Here is a 27,053-nt window from a genome sequence, read left to right as displayed (position 1 = left end):
AGTTTACATAAGTTAAAACGTTTTCTAAATCGCGCAACGATTATATTTTTGAGGGGGAGTTTTTGATTCAGTTGTTGAGGGGAGTTTTTTTTAAAAAAACTGATTTTAAATTTGCTATCCCTTGAACTGAAAAATTATTTTCAAATCGTTTATTCAGTTGTGGAGGGGGAGCTTTTCTTTCTGCTATCCCTCGAACTGAAAGTTCTTTTATTCGCTTTAATGTTTTTAAACGTTTTTTATTTTCACAAAGGGGGAGAATTATTAACTAGTTTAAATTTATTTTAAATCACTTTAACTGTTCAAGTTTTGTGATCATCAAAAAGAGAAGATTGTTGGAACATTTCATGTTCGCAATCTTTATTTTGATGTTAACAAAACTTGTTTGTCTATTTTTAATGAGTTTATCTAAGTGCGCAGAAACTGAAACTGACCAGGACATCGAACTGATCAGTTACCAAGCTTAAACTGATAGCTACTCGAACTGATCAAATCAGTTTAAAGCAAAGGGTTAACAGTTAAAGTACACAAGATATGTTTATGGATGTACGGAGACTTCAAATGCTCCTACGTCACCCCTTCTACCTCCTCGGGTAGGTACCACTAGAAGACTTTGATTTATACAACTACTTGTACAAACCCACCCAGCTTAGGACTTACCCACTGCCTAACTGAACTCCTAGCTACGACTGAAGGCAGCACCTTCCAGCCAAAACTTGTTTAATGTCTGTGTGTTAAAGACTACATACACAAGTTTATTGTCTTCATTGCCATATCAGATCCTAGTAGTTGATCAATGCGGTTCAGCATCAGTTGAGTCCAGTTTGCATCAGTTAGACCAGTTATTCAGCACAGAGATCAACTCCAATGCAATTAGATGTTCTTATAGCAAAAGAAACTCAAAATCGATGCAGCATTCTAAGCGACCAATTTTTGGTACACTCAGTTCTATTTTAATAAACTGACTGATACTTGATGTTATTTGATATTTGCTAAGTGCAGTAGCAATTCCCTTACATAATATGGTGTGCTTTATATTAATACAAGGGACGCGTAATTGATTAAATTAACACAATGCGTATCCAGTTAGTTTGCATGTAACTGAAATGATTTTTCCAATTTATATGTTGTCTTAACTGCTTGAATGTTTATTGCTTAAAATTCTTTTTAAATCGCGATTATATATTTGAGGGGGAGTTTTTGATTCAGTTGTTGAGGGGGAGCTTTTTTTTTTAAAATGAACTAAAAAATTGTTTTCAAATCGTTTATTCAGTTGTTGAGAAGGAGTTTTTCTTTCTGCTATCCCTCGAACTGAAAGTTCTTTTATTCGCTTTAATGTTTTTAAACGTTTTTTATTTTCACAAAGGCGGAGAATTATTAAATGTTTAAATTTATTTTAAATCGCTTTAACTGTTCAAGTTTTGTGATCATCAAAAAGGGAGAGAATTGTTGGAACATTTCATGTTCGCAATCTTTATTTTGATGTTAATAAAACTTGTTTGTCTATTTTTAATGAGTTTATCTAAGTGCAGCAGAAACTGAAACTGACCAGGCATCGAACTGATCAATTACCAAGCTTAAACTGATAGCTACTCGAACTGATCAAATCAGTTTAAAGCAAGGGGTTAACAGTTAAAGTACACAAGATATGTGTATGGATGTTCGAAGACTTCAAATGTTCTTACGGTCACCACTTCTACCTCATCGGGTAGGTACCACTAGAAAACTTTGATTTATACAACTACTTGTACAAACCCACCCAGCTTAGAACTTACCCACTGCCTAACTCAAACGTTTAGGGTTTTAATTATGTTATTTAAGCTATAATCTGAAATAAATGAATTATGATTGTAATTAGACTATTACGAAATTCATTAAAAATTTAATACAAACTAAAAATCAAATCAACTATTCATATATACAAGAAATATCACATTAAATTAACAAATTTATCACAAAAATTATTATATTAATGTAATCGATTTTTAGATCGGTTTGGTTTAATTTATTTCTTTGTAATATTAAAACATGAACATAAATTTTTTTTATGACTTGGTTGATTTAAAAACCAATCCAACCCATGATTGTTTGAAAATCGAAACAAACCATGTAGTTTGATATAATTTCATAGTTTGATCGATTTTTGAAGACCCCTAATTTTGCTCTCATCAAAGTAAAGTAGGATTTTGAATAAAAAATTTTGTTTGTTCTCAAAATCAAAATGCTTAGATTTCTCACAATTGTACATGATACTTTAAAAAACCACTTTCTGAAAGTTTAAAAAAAGACAAAAATTTTTGTGAGACTGCTCTCACTGGGTCGTATTTTGTGAGACGGATCTGTTATTTGGGTCATCCATGAAAAAATATTACTTTTTATGCTAAAAGTATTACTTTTTAAAGTGAATATGAGTAGGGTTGACCTGTCTCATAAATAAAAATTCGTGAGATCGTTTCATAAGAGATTTAAAAAAAAAAGCTTTTGAAGCTTTTACTAAAAAATAATATTTGCTGATATAATAATATTAAATATGAAAATTTCTTATACACTAACTTAGAATTGAGATCCCTAAAATGATTTTTAAAATTATAATTTCTGTGACAAAATTGAAAATAATAATAATAAACTGCATTTAATTAAATTTATGTGAAAAAATTGAAAAACAATAATAATAAATTGCATTCAATTAAATTTATTTTTCCATATTTTGTATTTTCTTCACATATAATAATTAGTTTTGGATACAAACATAAATAATATTATTACAAGGTCTGATAATTGTTTGTAATAAGAGTAGAAATAAAAGTATTCAAAGCCCACGATCAAGCTTTCCCATTTCTCTTCTTCCCCCGTCTGCTCGCCCACTTTCTCTCCTCCCAGAAACCCTTTCCATGGAATTCTGCCCTAATCCTACTCCACGATCGAAGTGAAATCTCGATTCCGACCGTTTAAAGTTGAATCTTGGTTCAATTCAGGATGAGGGAGCCGTGTTGTTCGGTGTGCCAGAACAAGTACGACGAGGAGGAGCGGTGCCCGCTTCTTCTCCAATGCGGTCATGGGTTCTGTCGCCAGTGCCTGTCCAAGATGTTCTCCGATTCCCTTGATTCTTCCCTCTCCTGTCCACGCTGCCGCCATGTGTCAGTTGTGGGCAACTCTGTTAACGCTTTGAAAAAGAACTACGCCATCTTGTCTTGGATCCAGGATGGAGAGGATGACGATGAGGAAGATGATGAAGAAGGTGACGATGCTTATGAAACTGGCAATGACGAAAGTGTAGCTAATGGTGATGAAATTTGCTTCGGAAATAATACTATCAACAGGAGTTCTAATTGTAGTACTAGTAGTGGTGGCCATGGTGCTTACAGCAATGGTATTAGACGAACGGAGAATGGGTTCAAAGGTGGGAGGATAGAGCTGGGGATGCATAAGGAGCTGAAGATGGTGCGGAGGATAGGAGAAGGTGGTAGTCAGAAATCGAGCTTGGGGACATGGACCGCGGTTGCTCTGGGGAGGGGGTGCAGGCACAGAGTGGTGGTGAAGAAGGTGGCCATAAGCAGCGAGACAGATGTGGTGTGGATGCAGGGGCAGCTGGAGGAGTTGAGGAGGAAATCCATGTGGTGCCAGAATGTTTGCACTTTCCATGGGGCTACTAGAATGGAAAACAACCTTTGTTTGGTGTTGGATAGGTGCCATGGATCTATCCTATCAGCAATGAAGCGGAATGGAGGGCGCCTCACTCTTGAGCAGATACTTAGGTTCTTTTTACTCCCTTATGCATTTACTATATCCACATTTGAATCACAACATTTTCAATAGATTGGTTGTTTGTTCGTGTACCTGGAACTTTGACGTGTTCTTGTTGGGACTTGAGATGGAGGAAATTGGGACTATAATGTTATGAACCATGCCCCTATGTACTTGTTGTACTTTTTATTTTTGTTCGTGATTGTGTATACGCTTCTTAGTTGTGTGCATCGCTAACTGATTAGTTGTGGCAGTTGCCATTTGTAAGTCAAGTAGGTATGCATTAGTTTCAAACGAAGACTGGTCTGCATGTGTTTTAGCCTCTTAAAAGGCAACTCCAAAACAAAAAAAAGGGTATTCACTTTGCCAAAAAGTCGGCAAACATCGTATTCAAATGTAGATCGATGTGAATGTGTTTGAGCCTCTTTAAAAGGAAAACTCAGAAACTAAAAAGTGGTATTCAGTATGCCAAAAAATCATCTCGTCATGGTTCTTCAAGAAAATTATGGACTCTTCAAATCGCCTCTTCCTTTTTGGTACTTACAGATTGGTGCTCTCTTTTAGAAAACTCCATGGATATAGCGGAAACCTAATAAATTTATTGTTGATAAGGGATGGGGTTTAAAAGATCACTTGAATCTTGCTAATATAATTCATTGGGGTATTGATCATCTTTATATCCTTGCTTCGTGTATGTGGTTTTGTATATAATAGTAATGTTAAGACGTGTTTAAAGTGGCTGTGATCTCTAAGCTGTTCATGATTTGCAAAGAATTGAGATTGGGGTATCTCACTTATACTGGTGTTTGCAATGCACCCTAAATGCTGGGTGTGCTACATTTCATCGCCATTGATGAATGGACATTAATACCCGAGTGGGTGTTCATTGGATCATGGTTCAATTGCTGGTTTCTACGTGGACTAAAAGATGATTTGGATTTTATCTTGTTGGTGTTTCCTTAAGTGATGGAATTCGACAGATGTGGAAAGGTTCCATATGAGTAGTTTTCTATCCAAGGTAGGATTCTAATCATTCTACCTTATGTACGTGCCCCAAAATTATGTTAAATCTAACAATAAATTCTAATATAAATTGATTACAAAAAATTACCCTTCTTTTTCACCCTATCTGCCATTGCCGCCTAGTTTTTGGAAATATTTGCCAATCTGACTCTGCTCTGTCTCCAATTTTCCTTTGCAACCAGACGTAAAAGAACAAATTAATTTGGCTTGAACAAAAACCATAGTTATGGGGAATTTTGCATCTAATGTGAAACGTGACCAATCCCTACTATCCAAAATGTTCTTTAAAATCTGATTGATTTTTCTATGATTTTTGTCTGAAACAATTCTTCTGCAGTTTCTAGTTGACAAAATGTTTTAAACCTTGTGGAAATATCAAGCCACTAACACACTGAATATCACAATTCTGTGCTCCAACAATAATTTACATCACTGCAGCCAAGATGTCCTTTTTTTGTTAATGCAAAATTGTCTACTGAATTTGAATGGAAATATTGTCGTGCACGTGACAAATGATTTGCTGCATCTAAGTTATACGCTACCCCAGTATTGTTGGCTGTTTGATGATTGCCTTTCTATGTTGATTATGACTAACTTTATTGATTGGTAATTTATACACTGGAAACAATGTTGCTTTACCGAGACTTTACTGTCTTCGTAATGCATTTTGAGTGTAGGTATGGGGCTGATATTGCTCGTGGGGTTGCTGAGCTTCATGCAGCTGGTGTTGTTTGTATGAATATTAAGCCATCCAACCTTCTCTTAAATGGAAATGGTCATGCTGTAGTTTCTGATTATGGCCTTCCTGCTATTTTAAAGAAGCTTGATTGTCGAAATGCTCGAAAAGAACTTGAATCTTCCAAGATTCATTCATGTATGGATTGCACAATGCTCTGCCCAAATTATACTGCACCCGAGGCATGGGAACCTGTAAAAAAGCCGCTCCATCTTTTTTGGAATGATTCTATTGGCATATCTGCGGAATCTGATGCATGGAGCTTTGGTTGTACATTGGTGGAAATGTGCACTGGATCAATCCCGTATGTGTATTTGTTTTACTAATTGTTTTGGCATGGCTTTGTTATTTATATGGCCCAACTTCTTAAAATAGAAGAACTATTTCAAAGAAAGTTGGGTGACTTTTCTGCAGATGGACTGGTTTAAGTGCTGAAGAGATCTATCATTCTGTTGTCAAAGAACAACAACAACCTCCTCAATATACTAGTGTAGTGGGTGCTGGAATGCCTAGGGAATTGTGGAAGATGATTGGAGAATGCCTGCAGGTCAAGATATCCAGAAGACCAAAGTTTCATACCATGTCAGCAATATTTCTTCGACTCTTGCGAGAGATTCCTCTGAGCCCACCTGCTAGCCCTGACAAGTAAGAATCTAAATTGGGTGTTATCTTTTATGATCAAGTCCAGAATCCTGATATACCGATATGGTCTAAAGTGCATGGCCCTTGTTTTTCGTTTGCTTATTGCAGAATAACCTAGTTTATAGATATTTTGGTAGTGTCACATTCCATAGCATTTACATGTTCAGTAATTATTTATAAATGCCAAATACATATAGTACTTGCACTTGTATTCTGAATTGGTATCTGTTTTATGCTCCGTACTATATGTAGTGGCTTGCCAAGCTACTCTGAAATGAATGGGAATTATCCCTCTCCATCAGTTCATCTGGAGGTTTCCCAAGTAAATTCCAATTTTTTGCACAGACTTGTGTCTGAAGGCAGTTTCAATGGAGTTAGGTAAGGCCACACACTTTGACTTGTGTTGTACTCTCTAGATGTTATTTTTTTCCTTTTAAGATTTTCTTTTTGTTGCCTCTGTTTCATTCAGAGAGTTGTTAGTGAAGAGTGCTTCAGGAGATGCTGGTTTACTATGCTCTCTGCTACAAGCACAAAATACAGATGGTCAAACTGCTCTCCACCTGGCTTGCAGAAGGGGCAGCGTCGAACTTGTTGAAGCTATTTTAGAACACAAAGAGGTGAACGTGGATGTCCTTGACAAAGATGGTGATCCACCTCTTGTTTTTGCCCTGGCAGCTGGATCACCTGACTGTGTCCACGCACTCATCAAACGCCATGCTAATGTCAGGTCCAGGTTAAGGGAAGGCCTTGGTCCATCAGTTGCTCATGTCTGTGCTTACCATGGCCAGCCAGATTGCATGAGAGTAAGTCTTGCTTAAGTCTCTATAGATGATCAAATATTGATAAATATAGACATATGAAGCAAGATACCGAAGACAACTTCATTTCCGTACACATCCAAACTTCACACGTACAATCTTTATTTCTTCATGCTTATTCTTTAATTCGGTGTCTAGTTTATGTCACTTTGAATTGGTTTTGAATGGCAATAGGAGTTATTATTGGCTGGTGCGGATCCAAACGCAGTCGATGATGAAGGTGAATCTGTGCTTCACAGGGCTGTTACGAAAAAATTCACGGACTGTGCTCTGGTCATATTGGAATATGGTGGCTGTAAATCAATGAGTATACTGAACTCCAAGCATTTGACGTAAGTGTAATAAATCCTGCGATCACGGAAGAAATATGCTTGTCTACGTTTTTTCTTTGGGAAATAAAATGAACTTTTAGTTTTATTTTGAGGAAATAGAGTTGTTATTATAGATGTTGAACCATGTCAGAAATTGTTAGATAATTTTTTTTAAAAAATTTTAAACTTGTATCCTTTTTTCTTTGGGAAATGACGAGGACTTTAGTTAAAAATAATTTTTTTCTTGTGAGATGTGAAAAGGAGGGAAAGTGTGTTTGAGGAAAAAGAGTAAAAATGAATTAAAGTGTTTGTTCGTATTTTGGGGGAAGCTATACAGTTTCCATAAATGAACGAACAAGGTAGACATTTTTGGGTCAATCCAGGCCGTTTCAAGACAAGAAATTGAAGTTGGAGAAATGCTTTTCGTTGACATCCTGTGCTTTTTTTTGCTTCATTAAATTGCATATCCTTTTTATCATTCTACCTAAATAGCTATAGATAACAGCACAATAATCTAGGTTTTCGAAATAAAGGTAAGATCTAGTTAAACTGCTAATAACACAGAACTACTGAATCTTGTAGATTGCACATGCATCACATGGTCTTTATCATTATCATTATTTTTAGAATTTCATCTTCTTTTATCACCTATTCTAAGTGAAATATGCGCGATGCTCATCATTTCTTTCATCTCCCTATTATTGCATTGCAATAATACATATTTGTCAAAAGCGCAGAGCGCAGCGAAGCGCAATGCCTGAGCTTCAATGAGCTTCATAGCGCACGACTTCCATGAAGCATGCGCTTTTTTCAGTTTTGCGCTTCGGAGAAAAACAGCCTTTTTAAAAAAAAAATTGTGATAGAGGTGAAATTACCTTTTAAAGTGCACTTTATCTTCTATTTATTCATAAAAAGAGCACAGGAAACTCCAACATCGCATTGCATTTTCCCCATCGTCTCTGCCCTTATGGCCTTGTGTAAGCTCCTCCTTTGCCCTCGCATTTTAATATGTGATATTTACAAGATGAAGATTATGATAATTTCAATATTTGATTTCTTATGTTTCATATATTTTTTTAAATAAAGTTGTATTTATTTTTTTAAATATTTTATTTATTGCGCTTTACTTCCGTAAAGTGTACACTTCGAATGCGCCTTTGATTTTTGACAACTATGCCATAGTACCACTTTCTTGTGTTCTCTGTCACAAGGGTAGTTCTAGTCACTCTATTAACTGCCGTAGTCATGTAAAGCTGGCAAAAATCCGATGGTTCCAGACTTGAAGTTAGACTGCCGCTGGGGTCAAGGAGAGATTCATGGTGATGATTGTGTGATTTAGTGGGATATAAATCTTATTTGGATTTTCTGTGCAAAAAGGGAACATAATATTTGAACTCCTCTATAATTGTTGAGTAACTTGATAAGAATGCTATTGTCCTGTTAATCATGGCAACGAAGCATGTATAAGTAAGAAACTGGCATACTGTGAAGGTGTTGCAAACTTAGGGAATGCTGCTGAGCAGACTATTGCATTATATGAGCTTAACATTATTTTATGCTATTAAGCATGCTGGAAAGATCGTGAAGTATCTGATCTAGAAGAATATTTTTGTGTAGATGAACATGGTCCAATTTCTGTAGTTACTTCTGCAAAAATGAAGGATGAATAAATTTTTTTAAAGGAAACTATTATTATTGTTGGATATCCTTCAATAAAAACACAAGGCAGATCCACTTCTTTAAACCTAGTATGATATCTCCTGGAAGATTGAGTGAAATCTTTGTTGCTATTGACATTCTAATTTGTTGCTGAAAATCAGAACGGGAGAGTTGATTTTGAATTATTGTTTCCTTGTTGGTACTCTTTTGTGCTTGATAGCGGGCAGGTGATCCTGCATTCTCAGTTCTCACCTGTTTGTGTAGCCTTTATAATCTCTGAATTTGTGCGGTGGTAAGAGAGGTAAGAATTTGATGTGGAACATATCATGCTGAGAAGCGTATCTTAAATATTTTACGCATAAAAGGATGTAGACGTTAGAATGCAGTTCAGGTTGAAATATATTTATTTTTACCAGAATGGTGTTGTAGGACCTCTTTCGAGAGGCAATCATTATTTTGTTTTGATGTTTCATAATCACAACTCTCAGTGTTCTCCACAGCGTATGAGGATCGGCTTCATTATACTAGTAGTTATGTTGTCTTGTTGGTTCGGATGAGATCAATTGGTCCATTTTACTCTTAAGTTGATAAAGATACCATTCTTCAAATTTCTGGTTGTGTTGTTTTGTTCCTTGCTCCAGTCTTGGTTGTACTAATGAAATGTTTCATGCCTATGAATGCTTGTCTAATCTCTTTATTTATTTATTGTTAAACTTATTGTCATGAGAAAATTATGTCCATAGTTTGAGTACACCCTCTACCTATCGCCCTATCTACATTTCCAAAGTGGAATATGCTGCAATTGTGGGAAGTGGGAAAAGACATGGAAAGCACAACAAAACCTGTTCATTGATCTATTCCTATGTTGATGCAACGGCACAACTCTATCGTGAATTACACTTTTTCATGAATACTTGTTGCACATATAGTCTGTGAATTTGCTCCTCATTTACACTCTTTAGTTTGTAAATTGTCCAAGCATTTATGAGATAACTTTAAACTTGATTTTCCCTTGTCACAAATGTCTCTGTCTCTGAAAATGAGATTAGCGAAAGATATTGCAGTACATCATTTGATGTATGGAACTTTTCTATTGTTTGTGCATGCTCTAAGACTCTTTATAAGCAGGCCGCTGCACTTGTGTGTAATGACATGGAACTCAACTGTTGTCAAAAGATGGGTAGAACTTGCATCTGTGGAAGAGATTGCTGAAGCAATAGATATCCAAAGCCCCGAGGGAACAGCTTTGTGCATGGCTGCTGCCTTGAAGAAAGGACATGAGTCTGGTATAATTCGGGTTATACTTTGCAGGACTTTTTATTTTATTTTTTCTTGGTGCTAATGAGCAGGTTATGTTTTGTTATTCCGTTTATAATGTTTGTTGTACTATTAATATTCCTACGTCGAATAATCCTTCAGAGGGCAGAGAACTGGTGAGGATGCTACTGGCTGCCGGAGCAGATCCTATGGCTCAAGACATTCAACATGCACAAACTGCTCTGCATACTGCCGCTATGGCTAACGACGTTGAACTAGTCAGGGTATGCTGAATTAATATCGAGGATCTGAATGATTTTTTTCTTGTTGTTTGGACTCCAGTTCATTAATATAATAATATTCTAGAGCAGTGTCTGAATTAAAATGATAACTTATGCTCATTTCATGAAATGTTGTCTGACGTAATAATTTGTTCCCAAATTTTCTTTTATAGATAATATTAGAAGCCGGTGTTGACGTTAACATCAGGAGTGTGCAGAATGCGATACCACTTCATGTGGCCTTGGCCAGAGGTGCAAATCCTTGTGTTGAATTGCTACTATCTGCTGGAGCAGATTATAATATGCAGGTTTGTTGTTTCTGGTCAGGTCTTTCCCCAGAAAATCTGCATACTAGAAAAAGCATTTCAATACACATAAAACTAATGTGATGACAGTTAGAAATATCTTTATATTATATTGCTTCCCCCATGGATGAAAACCCTCAAATTTTCCACCTCTTTTACTTTTTCAACTGCGCCCAAACATAATGGAACGTACAATCCACATGGAAAGTTTTTAGAGCTTGCAGTTCAATTATTACCTTTTAGATACAGCTATTAACTTATTAATATTGAATTTTATGGAATGTATTTTTTTTGGGGGATAATACATTAAACCGACATTATTGTTTCCACCAATTCCCGTTTCCGTCCCTCAAATTTCCGATATGCCGATATAGTCCCTCATGTTTTTTTTTATTTTGCCCGATTGGGTCCTCATCGTTAACGAAGTCACTAAATTCCCAAATTAAATTAATCCCTAACAGAAATAATACACACTCGATTTTCAGAAAAATAGAAAAGGTTAGACTTTATCTGCTGCTGTGTCACCGAGGAGCTTTTTGCATCGACAATCGATGCTTCTATTACTGCAATGGTGGACAGTGGGCTCAATTTGGGCGACAAAGGTTTTGATTTTGGGCGAGGAGGCGACGGGCCTTTCATTTTAAGGAGGAAAATTAAGGGTTTGTTTTTAATTGGGGAAGAGAGTGTTATAAATTATGGATGATTTTTTGGAGACTGCCGTCAACCTCGCTTGGTTAATATTTTTTGGAGACTGCCATCAACCGCGCTTGGTTCACGGTGTGGACCAAAACGGCCGATTAACCTTGATAGCGGGAGTGCTGAGTGCGATGCCAACGTATTTCATGTCTGTATTTAAAGTACCATTAGGTGTGGCAAATGGTATGGAAAAGATTACGAGGGATTTTCTGTGGGATTGAGCCGATTGGGAGGTGCATTGCCATTTTGGTTGCTTGAGATCAAGTTTGCAAACCAAAAGATTGGGTGGTTGGGAGTGGAGAATATTTGCTTGAGGATTAAGACAGTTTTAGGGAAATGGTGATGGAGATGTCATGTGGAGAGGAAACCTTTGTGGAAAAAAGTTATTAAGAGTATTTATGGATTGTAAGATAATGGTTGGGACGTGGGTCTGGGAAGGAATAGGACTTTTAGAAATCTCTGGAAATTTATCTATCGATCTTACCCGGTTTTTCATCTTTTAGTTAGGGTGGTGTTCAAAGGGGGGAATATCGTTCGTTTTTGGGAGGATGCTTGGTGGCGGACTTCGTCGTTCAAGTGTCTTTTTCCGTCTCTTTTCCAGATCTCCTGGAGTCATAACAAACCTATTAACAGCGGACCTTTCGATTAATTCCACCTATGCCTAGGATCTGTGCTTCAGAAGGGCTCTGAATGAGGTTGAAATTGATGAGTTGAGTACTCGTTTTAGAAACGGTTCATTTGGAGTTGGGTAAGGCGGATTTTAGGGTTTGTGTTAGGATCTATCCGGTGGATAATCATGGAGCTACAATAGCTAGGTTTCTTGAAATAGTGAACACCAATGAATTAAATCGAGTTTGGTTTGTAAACCAAGCGGAAGACACTCGAAATAATCTTTCGTAGAAACCGATTAAACATATTGTAAAACATTTAAAATATATGCAAGTTGAATGAGTAAAAACATTTCGGTTGAAGTATTTTATCAAACATTTGATATGCAATATTTTGATAATTGAAGAACACATAAAATGCTTCAACAACACTTTTTTAAAACAATGAAAATGATAAGTGCAATGCAATACACAAATAAACACCAATTTTTGTATGTTCGGAGATTAAAACTCCTACGTCACCCCTTTCTTCCCCTCGAGGAGGATTGACTAGAAGACTTTGATTCATACAACTCTTTGTACAAACCCGATCTAGAAGGCAACACCCAACTAGAACTCTTAGCATTCAAGATTACATGCTACATCTCACAATCAACATATTGTTTAACGTCTCGTATGCAAAAACTGCAAACACATTGTTTTACGTCTTTGTGTAAAGACTCACTCATCAAATCTTTGAGGTTCAACTCTCTTATATATATGCGAGTGATTGTGTGTGAGAAATTTATCCTTTACAATGTACATCTCAAATGTATCTTCAAACAAGAGCTTGCGCTCTCAACTAGCAGATTTCTTCATGCTAACTATCCATGCTTTGAATTCCTTTCCAAAGCCTTTGTTTGATCTTCAAGATGTTGTATTTATATGTCCCAACATTGATATATACGTTAGACACAAGAATATGACATTTTGGAATGTTTTTGTACTGTTGCTGAAATTGCAACTGTCAAATTCGCCTTGCTGGACATTTTCCCGAGCACAAACTGGTCATTCATTTTTGCTCCTGGTCAGCTGGTTCAATTTTGCTCAACTGGTAAACAGAACCAGCTATACTGAATTTGCTCAACTGAAAATGTTCAATTGAACCTGGTCAACTGCTCAACTATACCAAACTGATGAGGTATTCAGCCTGCGTAGAACCAGTAGCTTCGTCATCATTTATCAACGTCTTAAACTCCGATTCAGACTTTGACTTGTGAATATGATTTGTATATCATCGTCTTAGCTTCTTAACATATACTGAATCGTTTCATTTGGATAACTGAGTTGATCAGGCTGACCAAAATACCGCAATTGCTCATGCCCAACTGATTGCTGTTTTCGTGAAATCAGTTTCGTATTTCAACTTTCAATTTGGCCTATATACCATCTGATTTATCCCAACTGACGTGAAATATGACTTGTCCCAAATTGAGTTTTCTATTCAGTCGTCTTGACGGCTGGTCATTTGGATTTTCGAGCTGTGAGATATCATCAAAATATTGAAGCTTGCCAGATTTTTCAGTTTGACTAAATTCGAGTTTCAGCTTCCATATTGAGTTTACAACTTCACACTTGAGTGAATATGTTAGAAAGACAAAAACAAGTTTTGTTATCATTAAATCAAAATTGTTTGAGCTTTTAAACCCGACAATCTTTTTCTTTTTTTGTGATCACAAAACTTGGATAAACTTGGATAAACAATGATTTCAACTAACGTATTTCTCCTCTTTTTCGTGTGAATAAAAAAATCATATTTTCAAAATAAGTTCAGCACAAAATTTTTCTCCCCCTCAATATTTAAAACGATTTCTTCCCCTATATCTATGAAATTTTGAAAATTTGTAAAAGAAAGGGATAACTAACCAATTTTCTCCATTACTCATTTTCTGCAGCAGCACATATAGTCTGAACTGAACAAATAAACTGCTTTTCCTAAAAATTTTATACCGCTGCAATCCTTTACGAGTCTAGTTTGCAATCCAAAAAGCGGTTTGTCATTTGGACACCCGAGCAAAGAGTGATGTCATTTTTCTCAAAGTTGCTGCAAGCTGTTAGAAAATTGAAACTTTGCATATATGCGTTAGAAAAATATGAAAACGAGTCTGAATTGGTGTACACTTTTCCGAAACAAAGCGGAGAATCAAGATCACCTACTTTTGCGTTGTTTGTTCACGAGTGGAATTTGGAACAAATATTGCAGGAATTGGGTATGGAGTGAATATTTCCAAGAGCAACGCATGTTCATTGTTTATTTTGATCAATCTAGTTGGAGGAGAACACTAGAATTTTCAATGATATTACAGAGTCTACAGAGGAGGTTTGGGAGAAGATCAGATCTAGGGTTGCTAGTTGGACGAAAAAGCTGCAGAGTTTAATCATTCTTTGTCTCAGATCTAGTTTGGGATTGGAAATTTTTATGTTATCGATGATAGTGTAGTCTTTCCTGTATTGTGCTTTTGAGGATATCTTGTCCACCTACTCTGTTTTCCTATTTTAATATAATTTTGTTTCATATAAAAAAATAAATATTGGCACATCGGAAATTCGAGGGATGAAAACGGGAATTAGTGGAAACAACGGTTTAATGTATTATCCTTTTTTTGGATAAACTCTAAACTTATTTTCCATTCAGTGCAAATTCCTTGATTAAAACATAGGAAGTATTAATTTTTTTTTATCAAAATCATATTTAAATGTCCAAAGGTCTAACCTAAGGACACTACTCAAGCATCACTTTAGTTACTTCGAATGTAACCAATTCTCAACAAACTTTTAAAGTCTCTAGAATCACTCAATTTTCAATTTAAACACGAAGGAGAATCTCTCGGATCAATCATATCTTGTCTCAAAACAATTTGTTCTTCAATTGTTTGGGAGCTTGTTGATCTCTGGCTTATCGTAAACGATTCACAGCAAAACTATAGTGTTGGAAGGCTTATCGAAATCAACTTCCTGCGTGTTTTATCCTTTGACCTGTATTTAGCAGATCATCCTCTTGACCTTTTTTTAATCTCTTTGCTGGTTTGTAGCTCTTAGAAATCATTAGCTGTTTTGTATAGTCTTGTAATCTTGTGGACAGGTTTTAGTCAACCCAAAACACCACCAAAAAAAAATCCTAGAAGCTATTATTTGGAATCCAACATTTCATGATATTGAATTAAGCGAGTGAGAAATATACAAATTACAAAGGAAAAAAACTTGCACCATTGAAGTGCTGTACAACTTTTAGTCATGAGCAAGTATAATTATATTTTAGGTGCATTGGTTACATAGTCTTAACAACAAGAATTAAAGTTTTATCAATGGCATGCTAATTTGACAATAAAATTACAACCTTTTTGTATAGCATGAGAGAAATGAGAGCACGTGTAATCAAATGACATTTTTTCTTTTTAAAATGCCTTTTAACCATAGAAAAATATTATGATATGTCATTGTGGAATAGTAAAGTTGTGCACTTAATATCAAAATATTGTTGATATGTTTGCTAAGACTGATTGATGTCCTATAGAGAATTGGTGAAAATATTTAGAACTACTTGTTGGGTATTTACTGAAGAAACTTTGACTGATGCACAACAAAGTGATGATAGCTTTGATAATCCTGGATTTTTTTCCATAGGGGGTTGCAGTTTGCACATTGTTTAAGTTGAGCATTTGTGAGAATTGATCTTGCCACTGCTTTTCTTTGTAATTATTATTTTGCAGGATTTCTTATCAAGCATATCCAAAATTTGTGTTCTCTCTTTATCGACAAATATATCTTCTGCAGTTAATTCATATGCTGTCTCCATTTCAATTAATTCAGGATGATGATGGTGACAATGCCTTTCACATAGCAGCTGATACAGCAAAGATGATACGTGAAAATTTGAACTGGGTCATTGTTATGCTTAGATATCCGGATGCAGCAGTTAATGTCAGGAACCACAGGCTAGCATCAGAAACTTAATTTTTCTTTGACTACTGATACTATCAACACCACTTGAAATGCTACAGATGGTTCTTTTCATTTTATGCATCGAAACAAAATACTTAAAGTTTGTGTTGAATTGCAGTGGTAAAACTTTGTGTGACTTCTTGGACTATCTGCCTCGGGAATGGATATCCGAAGATTTAATGGAGGCACTGGCGGAGAAAGGGGTCTATCTATCCCCGACGATGTGCGTAAAAAATCATTTTGCAATGTATGATCTGATTAATTGCATCCATGGTCTTTGATGTCATCAAACATTGTGTAGATATCAAGTTGGTGACTGGGTGAAATACAGAAGAAGCATTAATGCACCAACTTATGGGTGGCAAGGTGCAACACATAAAAGTGTTGGTTTTGTCCAAGCTGTCCGTGGTAATGAACTCGATGTATCATTTTGTTCTTGTTCTGGAGAAGGTCGAGCACTGATAAGTGAAGTTATAAAAGTGATTCCGTTGGACAGAGGGCAACATGTGCAACTTAAAGCTGATGTCAAAGAGCCAAGGTATGGTTTCTCTATGATGAAACAAAGACAATTTCCTCTGGGAATAAGCTTTTACATTAAATCTATTTTACCTTTTTTCATCAACTATTTCTTTGTCCATAGTGCCAACTGCCAAGTTACAATCCTTGTTCATTTTACATGGCTCATGACCTAATGGAAAGAATTTTTAATGCATGTGCACATCCATACTTCTTCAAGTGATTTAGCTTTCAAATATGGGGATTTAGACTCATAGTTTTTTACCATGTTTTCTGGGTTGTGTGCTCGTCATCTATGTAATTTCCAATCTTCAGTGGGAGATATAGCACGGCCATATAATTTTTTTCATTTGTAATTGTGGATGTCTGAGCCTTTGTAAGAACTTTCAATTTCTGAAAATAGAAGACTTTAGAAGAATAGAGACAGCACAACAGATGGGAAACAATTGAAAAAGGAGGTTTGTAATGCATCAAAAATCAGCTAGTACAAGTCTCCTCTATTGAATGAAAAAGTTGTCAAATCATCAAGCATGAGAATGTGTCTCCCATTGCTTTTGGAGTGAAGTGTATATCTCTAAAAAGTAGATGGTTTCATTACCAAAACCACATAAATGTTGGCGCATGATTACAGATAAATGGCGAAATTCGACTCCGAATTGGTCTAAATTGAGCATTTTGATATGCCAATGATGATCCAAATATATCTTTGGTAGGTATGGTGAGAGAGAATATCTAGGCCACTCATGGAATGCCTATGAGGAACTTTTCACAGTTTCAAAGGTGTTTGAATTGTCTGGATGATGTTACCTCAGTTTAGGTGGAAATAAACTCCTTCACCTCTCTACCTTAACAGAGCAAAAATGGTTAAATGGGATTTTATGAATTTAGTGCGTAAATTCAGCATATTGTTTGACGATAGCTTTGGATTTTCCCTTATGTTTCTGATAATATGATAACTTTGCTAATGTCTTGGCGAATTGAGACAGGAAGTTGGACATAGTTGTGGCAGAAGTTCCTCTTTTGGGTATTAAGACTTGTATAATTGGATAGTGTTGGTCTTCAATTTTTAAGTTCGATTTTTTTGATGGTGGTTTTTTTGAGAGAGGCTTTTACCTAATATTATTCTCATGTACATTTGTCTCTTTTCATTTTATTTACTAGCTCGGTCTTGATCAAACCCCCAAGCCCAGAAATAGTGAGGTTGTTGGTGGAATATTCCAACTCTGTCTATCATCTTTGTTATAACATGTGGATTCTTTGCGAAGTCACATGAACATTTATTGGCTGTCGTGGAGATTCTCAATACCTTCGGCCGTATTTCAGGATTACGGATAAATTGGGAAAAAAGTGAATTGATGGGATTGAACAGATCAGATGATGAAATTGAGGAAATGGGAAATGCAATTGGATGTAAAAAAGGAAAACGGCCGATTAAGTATTTGGGGATTCCTTTGGAAGGAAACCCGAGGGCAATGAAATTTTGGGAACCAGTGATCTCCAAGATGGTAAAAAAAATTGGCAAGCTGGAAAAAGTCGTTTCTTTCGAGGGGGGTTCGGCTTACTTTGATAAAGGCAGTTTTGTGTGCCATGCCATCTTACTTTATGTCATTATTCACAGTGCCTAATCAAGTGGCACTTAAGATGGAAAAAATTATGAGGAACTTTCTGTGGGATGGTGCCGATGGGGAAAAACATTGTCATATTGTAGGGTGGAAGCAAGTATGCAAACCAAAGGATAGGGGAGGTTTGGGGCTGGGAAATATTCGCTTACGAAACAAAGCATTACTTGGAAAATGGTGGTGGAGAGGGTCGGTGGAAAAAGAAACACTTTGGAAAAAGGTTATCATCAGTATTTATGGTTTTCATGATAATGGATGGGATTTGGGGCAGGCAGAGAAATCGACGTTCAGAAGTCCTTGGAAATGCATTTCTCGCTCTTTACCGGCTTTTCAACAGTTGGTTCGAGGAGTGTTCAGAGAGGGCAACATCATTCGTTTTTGGGAGGATGAGTGGGTGGGGGGGGGAGTCTCGTTTAAAGAGCGTTTCCCGTCTTTGTTTCGTCTTTCGAATGTCATTAACAAACCGATCATTTATTTTTTAGATGACGCTTCTAATCACGACATCTCAGTTAACAAATGGGATTTAACTTTTAGAAGGAATTTTAAAGATACAGAAGTAATTGAGTTAGCTTGTTTGATAGGGGTCTTAGATTCGGTGAGGGTTCAGCGGGGAGTGGGGGACTTTAGGGTGTGGTTGGGGGATTCATCGGGTATGTTTTCTGTGAGGTCTTTCTATAACTCTTTCTTCACAATTCAGCATTTCCAGTCTTTTTCTTTCGTACACAATATCTGGGAGGTACCCGTATCTATAAAGGTCCAAGTGTTCTCGTGGATTGTGGCATTGGGGAAATTACAGACTTGTGAATCTATGCAAAAAAGGTGGACAGAATGCGCTTTAAGCCCGAATTGGTGTTGTCTTTGCTGGGAAAGTGAGGAAAATCAGGATCACTTGTTACTGCATTGTTCATTTTCATATAGCATTTGGATAAAGATCTTACAACAACTGGGTTTTCTGTGGAGTTTTCCTAGTAACGCAAAAGAGATGTTTTCAATGGAACCGAGTTGGCAAGTAGGGAGACAACATGCGAGATTCTAGTCGGTGATTGTTCATTGCACATTTTGGTCCATATGTTTGGAAAGAAACAAAAGATTATTTGAAGACAAGACGGAGCCGCCGGAAGAAGTATGGGAAACAATCAAATTCAGGGTTGCAAGTTGGTTGGTTGTAATGCCTGAGTATAAACATCATTGTCTCTCGGATTTAGTCAGGGATTGGAAATATGTTTGGTCTTGATAATGGCGGTGTAATAGTGAACTCTATTTAATTAGATGCGGATTGTTTATCCGCTGTTGTAAACCTTGATATCATTATAATATAATATTGTTTCAACTCAAAAAAAAAGATTTTCCATTTCAAATATTGTTAGGGACTGGAAGTTTGTACTGTCTTGAAGTTTGTTTGTAGCATAGATTAATGTCGCGGATTACTCATCCGTTACATCTGTAACACTTTTATTTCCATTGCAATTTAATATAAGTAATGTTTCCTATCCAAAAAAAAAAAAACATGTGGATGATGCCTTTTAAAAGATGTAGCAAAATCCTGGTCGATATCATCAGTATCCAACCCCATGCTGTAATTTACCTTGTGCTAATGCAGATTTGGATGGCGTGAACAATCACGCAACAGCATCGGAACAGTCCTGTGTGTTGATGATGATGGAATCTTGCGTGTCGGTTTTCCTGGAGCATCTAGAGGATGGAAAGCTGATCCTGCAGAAATGGAAAGAGTGGAAGAATTCAAAGTTGGAGACTGGGTTCGCATACGCCCGACGCTGACTGCTGCTAAACATGGGTTAGGATCTGTTACTCCAGGGAGCATTGGTGTAGTTTATGGTATTCGACCAGATAAAAGTCTATTTTTGTACCTAAACTATCTTACTTCTCCTTGGCATTGTGAACCAGAAGAGGTTGAACATGTCGAGCCTTTCAGGGTGAGGTCACTGAATTGGTATTTTGTGGATTTGGTTCCTTGATTGTTATGTTATTTTTTCCCTCACTTTTTAGGCTTCCGCATTTCTCTGTTGTTTCTCAGATTGGTGATCGGGTTTGTGTTAAGCGTTCTGTTGCGGAGCCTAGATATGCCTGGGGTGGAGAAACGCATCATAGTGTTGGAAAAATTTGCGAGATAGAGAATGATGGCCTATTGGGGATTGAAATTCCCAACCTGCCCATTCCATGGCAGGCTGATCCTTCTGACATGGAAAAGGTGGAGGATTTCAAGGTAATATCTGTATCGGGTAGTTAATGCCTGGATTTAAAATATCAATGCTCTCAGTTACTGTCTTCACGGTCCAATTTATTAATGATAGACTAACTTCACTGTCCAATGATTGTTTAATCTGTGCAGGTAGAGGACTGGGTTAGAATAAAGGCTTCTGTCTCCTCCCCAAAATATGGGTGGGCAGATGTAACAAGGAATAGTATCGGTAGAGTCCATAGTTTGGAAGAGGATGGTGATATGGGAATTGCCTTTTGCTTCCGGAACAAACTTTTTTCCTGTTCGGTGACAGATGCGGAGAAGCTTCCTCCGTTTGAATTAGGGCAAGAAATTCACATCATCCCCTCTGTCACTCAGCCTCGGCTTGGATGGTCAAACGAAACATCGGCCACTGTTGGGAAAATTGTGAGGATCGACATGGATGGCACGTTGAATGTAAGCTTTATATTCTCGTGTATCTATTTACATTGGGTTGAGCCTAGAGGGCCCCGTTGCTCTAAAGCTGATACTCTGCTGAATTAGTGGATTGTTCATTTATAAAGTCCATTTTTTATCTCCCTTGAAGCTAAAAATTTTTGTTGTAGAACATCCTCAATGACTGGAAAGGAAAACGGTGTTGTTTCTTTCATTCTCGTTCTGTTACTACTGATTTAAAGTCTGGCTGCCTTTGAGCAACAGTGTCCTACTTTTAATTTTTTTGAGAGGCCATTTGTGTGTGGTTCAAAGTTTTCACCATATGATAGAGTGTGACATTGAACTACCTTTTTCATAGGCCAAAGTTTCTGGAAGACGCAGTTTGTGGAAAGTTTCTCCTGGTGATGCAGAAAGGCTTCCAGGATTTGAAGTAGGTGATTGGGTGCGTTCAAAACCAAGCCTGGGTGCTAGACCAAGCTATGACTGGAACAGCATAGGAAAAGTAAGTTTAGCTATTGTGCATAGCGTACAGGATAATGGTTATCTAGAACTAGCTTGTTGTTTTCGCAAGGGAAGGCTTTTCACTCATTATAGTGATGTTGAAAAAGTTCCTGGGTTGAGAGTTGGTCAACATGTCAGTTTTCGGACTGGACTCGTTGAGCCACGATGGGGCTGGAGAGGTGCTCGGCCTGATTCTCGAGGTGCTATTACCCATGTCAATGCCGATGGTGAGGTTAGAGTTGCATTCAGTGGTTTACAAGAGTTGTGGAGAGGGGATCCTTCGGATTTAGAAGTAGAGAAAATTTACGAAGTGGGCGAGTGGGTCAAATTGAGAGAGGATGGAACTAGTTGGAAATCTATTTTGCCTGGTAGCATTGGTGTTGTACAAGGTATTGGGTATGAAAAAGATAGAAGCATACTTGTTGGATTCTGTGGAGAGCAAGAGCTATGGGTGGGGAATCCATCCGATCTTGATAGAGTTAATAAACTTGCAGTTGGGCAGCGAGTCAAAGTTGCTAACACGGTTAAGCAACCAAGGTTTGGATGGTCAGGACACAGCCATGCAAGTGTAGGGACTGTATCAGCCATTGATGTGGATGGAAAGCTTAGAATATACACACCTGCTGGCTCCAAGGCATGGATGCTGGATCCTTCAGAAGTAGAAATTGTGGAGGAACGTGAACTTCGTGTCAAAGACTGGGTTAGGGTCAAACCAAATGTTTCGAGTCCTACCCATCAGTGGGGGGACGTATGCCATTCAAGTATTGGAGTGGTGCACCGTTTAGAAGATGATGATATTTGGGTAGCATTCTGCTTTATGGATAGGCTATGGCTCTGTAAATCGTGGGAAATGTATAGGGTAAGACCATTTGAAGTGGGAGATAAGGTGAGGATTAAAGACGGATTGGTGACCCCCCGTTGGGGTTGGGGTATGGAGACTCCTTCGAGTAAAGGCACGGTTGTTGGAGTGGATGCTAATGGTAAGTTGAGGATCAAGTTTCAGTGGCGTGAAGGGAAGCCATGGATCGGAGATCCTGCAGACATCGTTCTTGAAGAAAGCTAGTCTGAGCCGAACCAGCGTTGCGAGTATACATTTTTCGAGCATAGCTTTCACTCTTCAGGTTTTCGACTCTTTCCGAGGGAAAAGTGGCCACTTAACAGCTGGTATAAGATGAACAAACTTTCGCGAGTTGATTCCCATAAACTTTGTGAATGAAACGGTAGAGTAACTAGCACAGGGATGGCTGCTTCAGAGGAGTGGAAAGCAATAACATGGCTCGGCTCTGTGTTGTAATATATTGTTCCGAGTAAATATGGATGAAAAAGGCAAAATTCAGTTGTAGTTTTAATGTTTTTATTTTGGTCTGTGTTGTGTGGTATCAGCCCGTCTTGTTTATTATTAATTGGGTTGAAATAAAAATATATCGTCTGTTTGAAAACTGGTTTGACTCGGTTGAGCTCTTTTTATCATTTTTATTTTTTATTTTTTTATTTTTTTCAAATTTATAAAAAATATTTGTAGAAAATATTTGAAAATCTGAAAGTTAATTATTTTAAATAATTTATACATTTTATTTTTATGCACATATGGACGACTGGATTGCAATTACAACAATATTCAACCTTTTTTTTTGTAGTTATCCAACCATAATTTTCCAGATATGGAAATACCTTAATTGTTCAACCATATCAAATGACTTCAAAAAATGTCCGAAAACTTCAATGGATGACCCCTCATGATCGAACTTGAGTCTCGTTCAGCCACTGTTTCTATTTAAGATAAAAACAAGAATGTGAGTAATCATATCGTTCAATACATAAATATGAGCCAACAAACTTATATAAATATGCATGAAATCATGAGCCGATGATCAAGGAGTGTTATATTGGTCTCTTCTCTCTCACACGCTGATGATGCTCGGATAGATTGGGTGGGCAATCTATCCGGGCAGAGAAGTCTACTTCAAACCTTATCCATCCATTGAAAGCTTTTAAGCTTAAATCAAGATCTTTCAATAGGTCTTCTCCTCTTTCTTTTGTAAGAATGGATGGTGACGGAATGTGCCCTATTTATGGCCAGAGATCTAGAAAACCCGCTATTTATAGATCCACCCAATAAAATTTTCGGCCCTGTAAAGATTTTGAGATGATGAGATAAGTATGACCTGGCCTGATGGGATGATCCCAGGTGGTCTGCCCTGGTCTCCTGGGTGCTCTGTCCTGGTCTACCCGAGTGATCTGACAAGGTCTTCCCGGGTGCTCTGTTCTGTCCTGATCTGCCCGAGTGATCTGTCGTGGAATGCCCGAGTGCTCTCTCCTGGTCTGCCCAGGTGATTTGTTCTGGTCTGCTCGGGTGATATGGAAAGGTCTGCCCGCTATGTCCTGGACTGCCCGGGTGATCTAGCTGGTCTGCCTGCCTTGGTAGGATGACCTCGGGTAGTATGGCATGTCCTGTGGGATGACCCCGGGTCAGAAAATCTGCACACACTCAACAAGATAATGTCAGTGGGACGCCAGAAGGGTTTCCGGCGTAGCCACTCCGACGCTCAAGTTAGTACAAGGTTCACCAAGTAGAGAGAGAATTTATCGAATGCAGTAGATTGCAATGTCCGTTAAATGGGCAAACCTGGGTATTTATAGGGGAGTAGATGACCTCGATTATAGTGCATGGACACTGTTCCTGATTAGACATCTGTCCATGCCCCTGTCCTCGGACAGCTGCACATGCTCTGTCATCTGGCAACTGCCCATTGTCATGGGCACTGATTATCATGCTAATGATGCATGGTGATACATATTGGTCGGGTGACCTGAACCTTGTCCAGGCAGAAGTACCTTGGTCGGGCGTAAGTAACCTGTCCGGCGAAAATTACCCTGGTCGGGCGAAAGTACCATGTCCGGGCTATAGGACCCTGGTCGAGTGAAAGTACCATGGTCTAGCGAAAGTACCCTATCCGGCTGTAGGACCCTAGTCGGGCAAAAGTACCTTGTCCGGGATGTAGGATCCTGGTCAGGAGAAAGTACCTTTTCCGGGCTGTAGGACCCTGTCTAAATTTTACTCACGCTCTACTCTTTGCAGCAAATTGGAATGTGACTCGTATAAGTTTTCTCTTTCCGCCCGAGTCCAAGAATGACCCGAGCCCTTCCTGCAGATTTACCCTGATTTGGGCTATCCATATAATATCACGGGTCATCCATGACCCGGACTCTAATGGAGGTATCACCACCCATCCATTAAATAGTCGGACTAGATTCTTACTCGCTGTCCCGATCAGTCAGGCTTGTACTTCAAATAGAAAGATAATCAATTCTGACTATAAAAGCATCGGAGGCTTCACGTCTCCCAGAGATGGGATGAGGTGCCGGGGCCTAAAGTCTCCCGAACTTAAGATATGGTGTTGGGCCTCATGTCTCCCGGGCTTATTGGATAACTAGGGTACGGAGCCTTGGGCCATGGTACGGGTCCTTGGACTTAGATAATGGTCGAGGTGCGGAGCCTTGAGCTAGGGTACAGATCCCTGGACTTAGATTGGTCGAGGTGCGGAACCCTGAGCCAGGGCACGGATCCCTGGCCTTAGAGAATGGTCGAGATGTGGAGCCCCGAGCCAGGGTACGGATCCCTAGACTTAGATTGGTCGAGGTGTGGAGCTTCGAGCCAGGATACGGAGCCCTGGGCTTAGATAATAATCGAGGTGCGGAGCCCCGAGCCAGGGTACGAATCCCTAGACTTCGATTATGGTCGAGGTGCGGAGCCCAGAGCCAGGGCACGGATCTCTGGACTTAGATTGGTCGATGTGCGGAGCTTCGAGCCAGGGTACGGAGCCCTGAGCTTAGATAATAATCGAGGTACGGAGCCCCAAGCCAGGATACAGATCCCTGGACTTAGATCATGGTCGAGGTGCGGAGCCCCAAGCTAGGGTACAGATTCCTGGACTTTAGATTGGTCGAGGTGCGGAGCCCCGAGCCAGGGTACGGAGCCCTGAGCTTAGAGAATGGTTGAGGTGCGATCCCCAAGTCAGGGTACGGATCCCTGGCCTTAGAAAATGGTCGAGGTGCGGAGCCCTGAGCTAGGGTACGGATCTCTGGACTTAGATTGGTCGAGATGCGGAGCCCCGAGCCAAGGTACAGAGCCTTGGGCTTATAGAATGGTCGAGGTGCGGAGCTCGAAGCCGGGGTACGGATCCCTGGACTTAGATTGGTCGAGGTGCGGAGCCTCGAACCAGGGTACGGAGCCCTAGGATTAGAGAATGGTCGAGGTGCATAGCCCCGAGCTAAAGTACGGATCCATGGACTTAGATTGGTCGAGGTGCGGAGCCCTGAGCTTATAGAATGGTCGAGGTGCGGAGCCCTGAGCCAGGGTACGGATCCCTGGACTTATATTGGTCGAGGTGTAGAGTCCCGAGACAGGGTACGGAGCCCTAGGCTTATAGAATAGCCGAGTTTGCAGTGAACCCCGAGCCAGGGTACGGATCTCTGGGCGTAGAGAATGGTCGAGGTGCGGAGCTCCGAGGTAGGGTACAGATCCCTGGAGAATAATCTATTCAAAACTGTCCATCAGGTGATACGTAGAGAATAGTCTATGGACTTTGTTTTGGGGTTGCCTAGGACTAAGAAGGGAAGGGATGCGATATTTGTTGTTGTTGATAGATTTTCTAAGATGACACATTTTATTGCTTGTCACAAAATTGATGATGCATCTAACATTGCGGATCTGTTCTTTAGAGAAGTCGTTAGGTTGCATGGCATGCCTAGGACTATTGTTTCTGATCGTGATGTTAAGTTACTGAGTTATTTCTGGAAAATTTTATGGGCTAAACTTGGCACAAAATTGTTGTTCTCTACTACTTATCATCCTCAAACGAATGGAAAAACTGAGGTTGTTAATAGAACTTTAGGAACACTTTTGCGTGCAACACTTAAAAAGAACTTAAAGAATTGAGAGGATTGTTTGCCATTTATTGAGTTTGCTTATAATCGTTGCGTGCATTCTACTACCAATTATTCGTCGTTTGAAATTGTGTATGGTTTTATTCCTTTGACTCCGTTGGATTTGATGTCTTTACCTGTGAGTGAAAGGTTGAACATGGATGGCAAGAAGAAGGCCGAATTGTTAGGGGTCTGCATGAGAAGGTCAAGGCCAACATAGAAAAGAAGAATGAGCAATACACCAAGCAAGCCAACAAGGAGAAGAAAAAGGTGGTGTTTGAAAAGGATGATTGGGTGTGGCTACACTTGGAGAAGGAAAGGTTTCCTAAGAAGAGACGTTCAAAGCTATTACCTAGGGGCGATGGACCATTTCAAGTCCTTGAAAAGATCAATGACAATGCCTACAAACTCGATCTACCAGGTGAGTATAACATGAGTTCTACTTTTAATGTTAGTGATTTGTCGTTGTTTGATGTAGGTGACGAACAAGATTTGAGGACAAATCCTTTTCAAGAAGGGGAGGATGATGCGAACACGGGTGGTCAAGCTCCAAGGAAAGCATGTGATCCTTTAGAGTTGCCGGAGGGACCAATCACGAGAGGACGACTAAAGAAGTTCAAAGCGGCACTACAAGGAGTAATGAGCAAGGAAGAAGGGCTTGTGATGCATGAGAGTACGTTTGGGGGCCAAAGAAACATTGTTCAAGCAATAATCAAAGAAACTGCAATCCAGAGCCTACAAGGACCCCAGCACGGACCTGTACACGGGGTCCGTGTCCATTACAACCGAGGATGAAGA

The 27,053-nt window shown here is 38.7% G+C and overlaps 1 protein-coding gene across 1 annotated transcript; it reads left to right on the top strand.

Annotated features, from left to right (window-relative positions):
- The first annotated feature begins 2,784 nt into the window (after nucleotides 1-2,784).
- Nucleotides 2,785-22,751, top strand: LOC142553732 (E3 ubiquitin-protein ligase KEG). Its single transcript, XM_075664189.1, has 16 exons — nucleotides 2,785-3,752; nucleotides 5,442-5,804; nucleotides 5,915-6,145; nucleotides 6,395-6,520; nucleotides 6,612-6,945; nucleotides 7,135-7,292; nucleotides 10,059-10,216; nucleotides 10,350-10,471; nucleotides 10,642-10,776; nucleotides 15,927-16,051; nucleotides 16,177-16,281; nucleotides 16,360-16,596; nucleotides 19,794-20,127; nucleotides 20,229-20,417; nucleotides 20,544-20,849; nucleotides 21,187-22,751. The coding sequence occupies exons 1-16, from the start codon at nucleotides 2,974-2,976 to the stop codon at nucleotides 22,390-22,392; spliced, it is 4,908 nt and encodes a 1,635-aa protein (XP_075520304.1). The 5' UTR covers nucleotides 2,785-2,973; the 3' UTR covers nucleotides 22,393-22,751.
- Nucleotides 22,752-27,053: the final 4,302 nt, after the last annotated feature.

This window comes from Primulina tabacum, chromosome 8 (assembly GCF_025594145.1).
Source record: "Primulina tabacum isolate GXHZ01 chromosome 8, ASM2559414v2, whole genome shotgun sequence".
Classification (NCBI taxonomy): domain Eukaryota; kingdom Viridiplantae; phylum Streptophyta; class Magnoliopsida; order Lamiales; family Gesneriaceae; genus Primulina; species Primulina tabacum.
Note: the sequence above shows the minus strand (reverse complement) of the source record. Positions and strands in the feature narration are given on the sequence as shown.

Coding starts and splice junctions, on each gene's coding strand:
- LOC142553732 (XM_075664189.1), top strand. CDS start 2,974: ATGAGGGAGCCGTGTTGTTCGGTGTGCCAGAACAAGTACGACGAGGAG. Junction 16,597..19,793: donor GCTGATGTCAAAGAGCCAAG/GTATGGTTTCTC, acceptor GTGCTAATGCAG/ATTTGGATGGCGTGAACAAT. Junction 20,418..20,543: donor AAAAGGTGGAGGATTTCAAG/GTAATATCTGTA, acceptor TAATCTGTGCAG/GTAGAGGACTGGGTTAGAAT.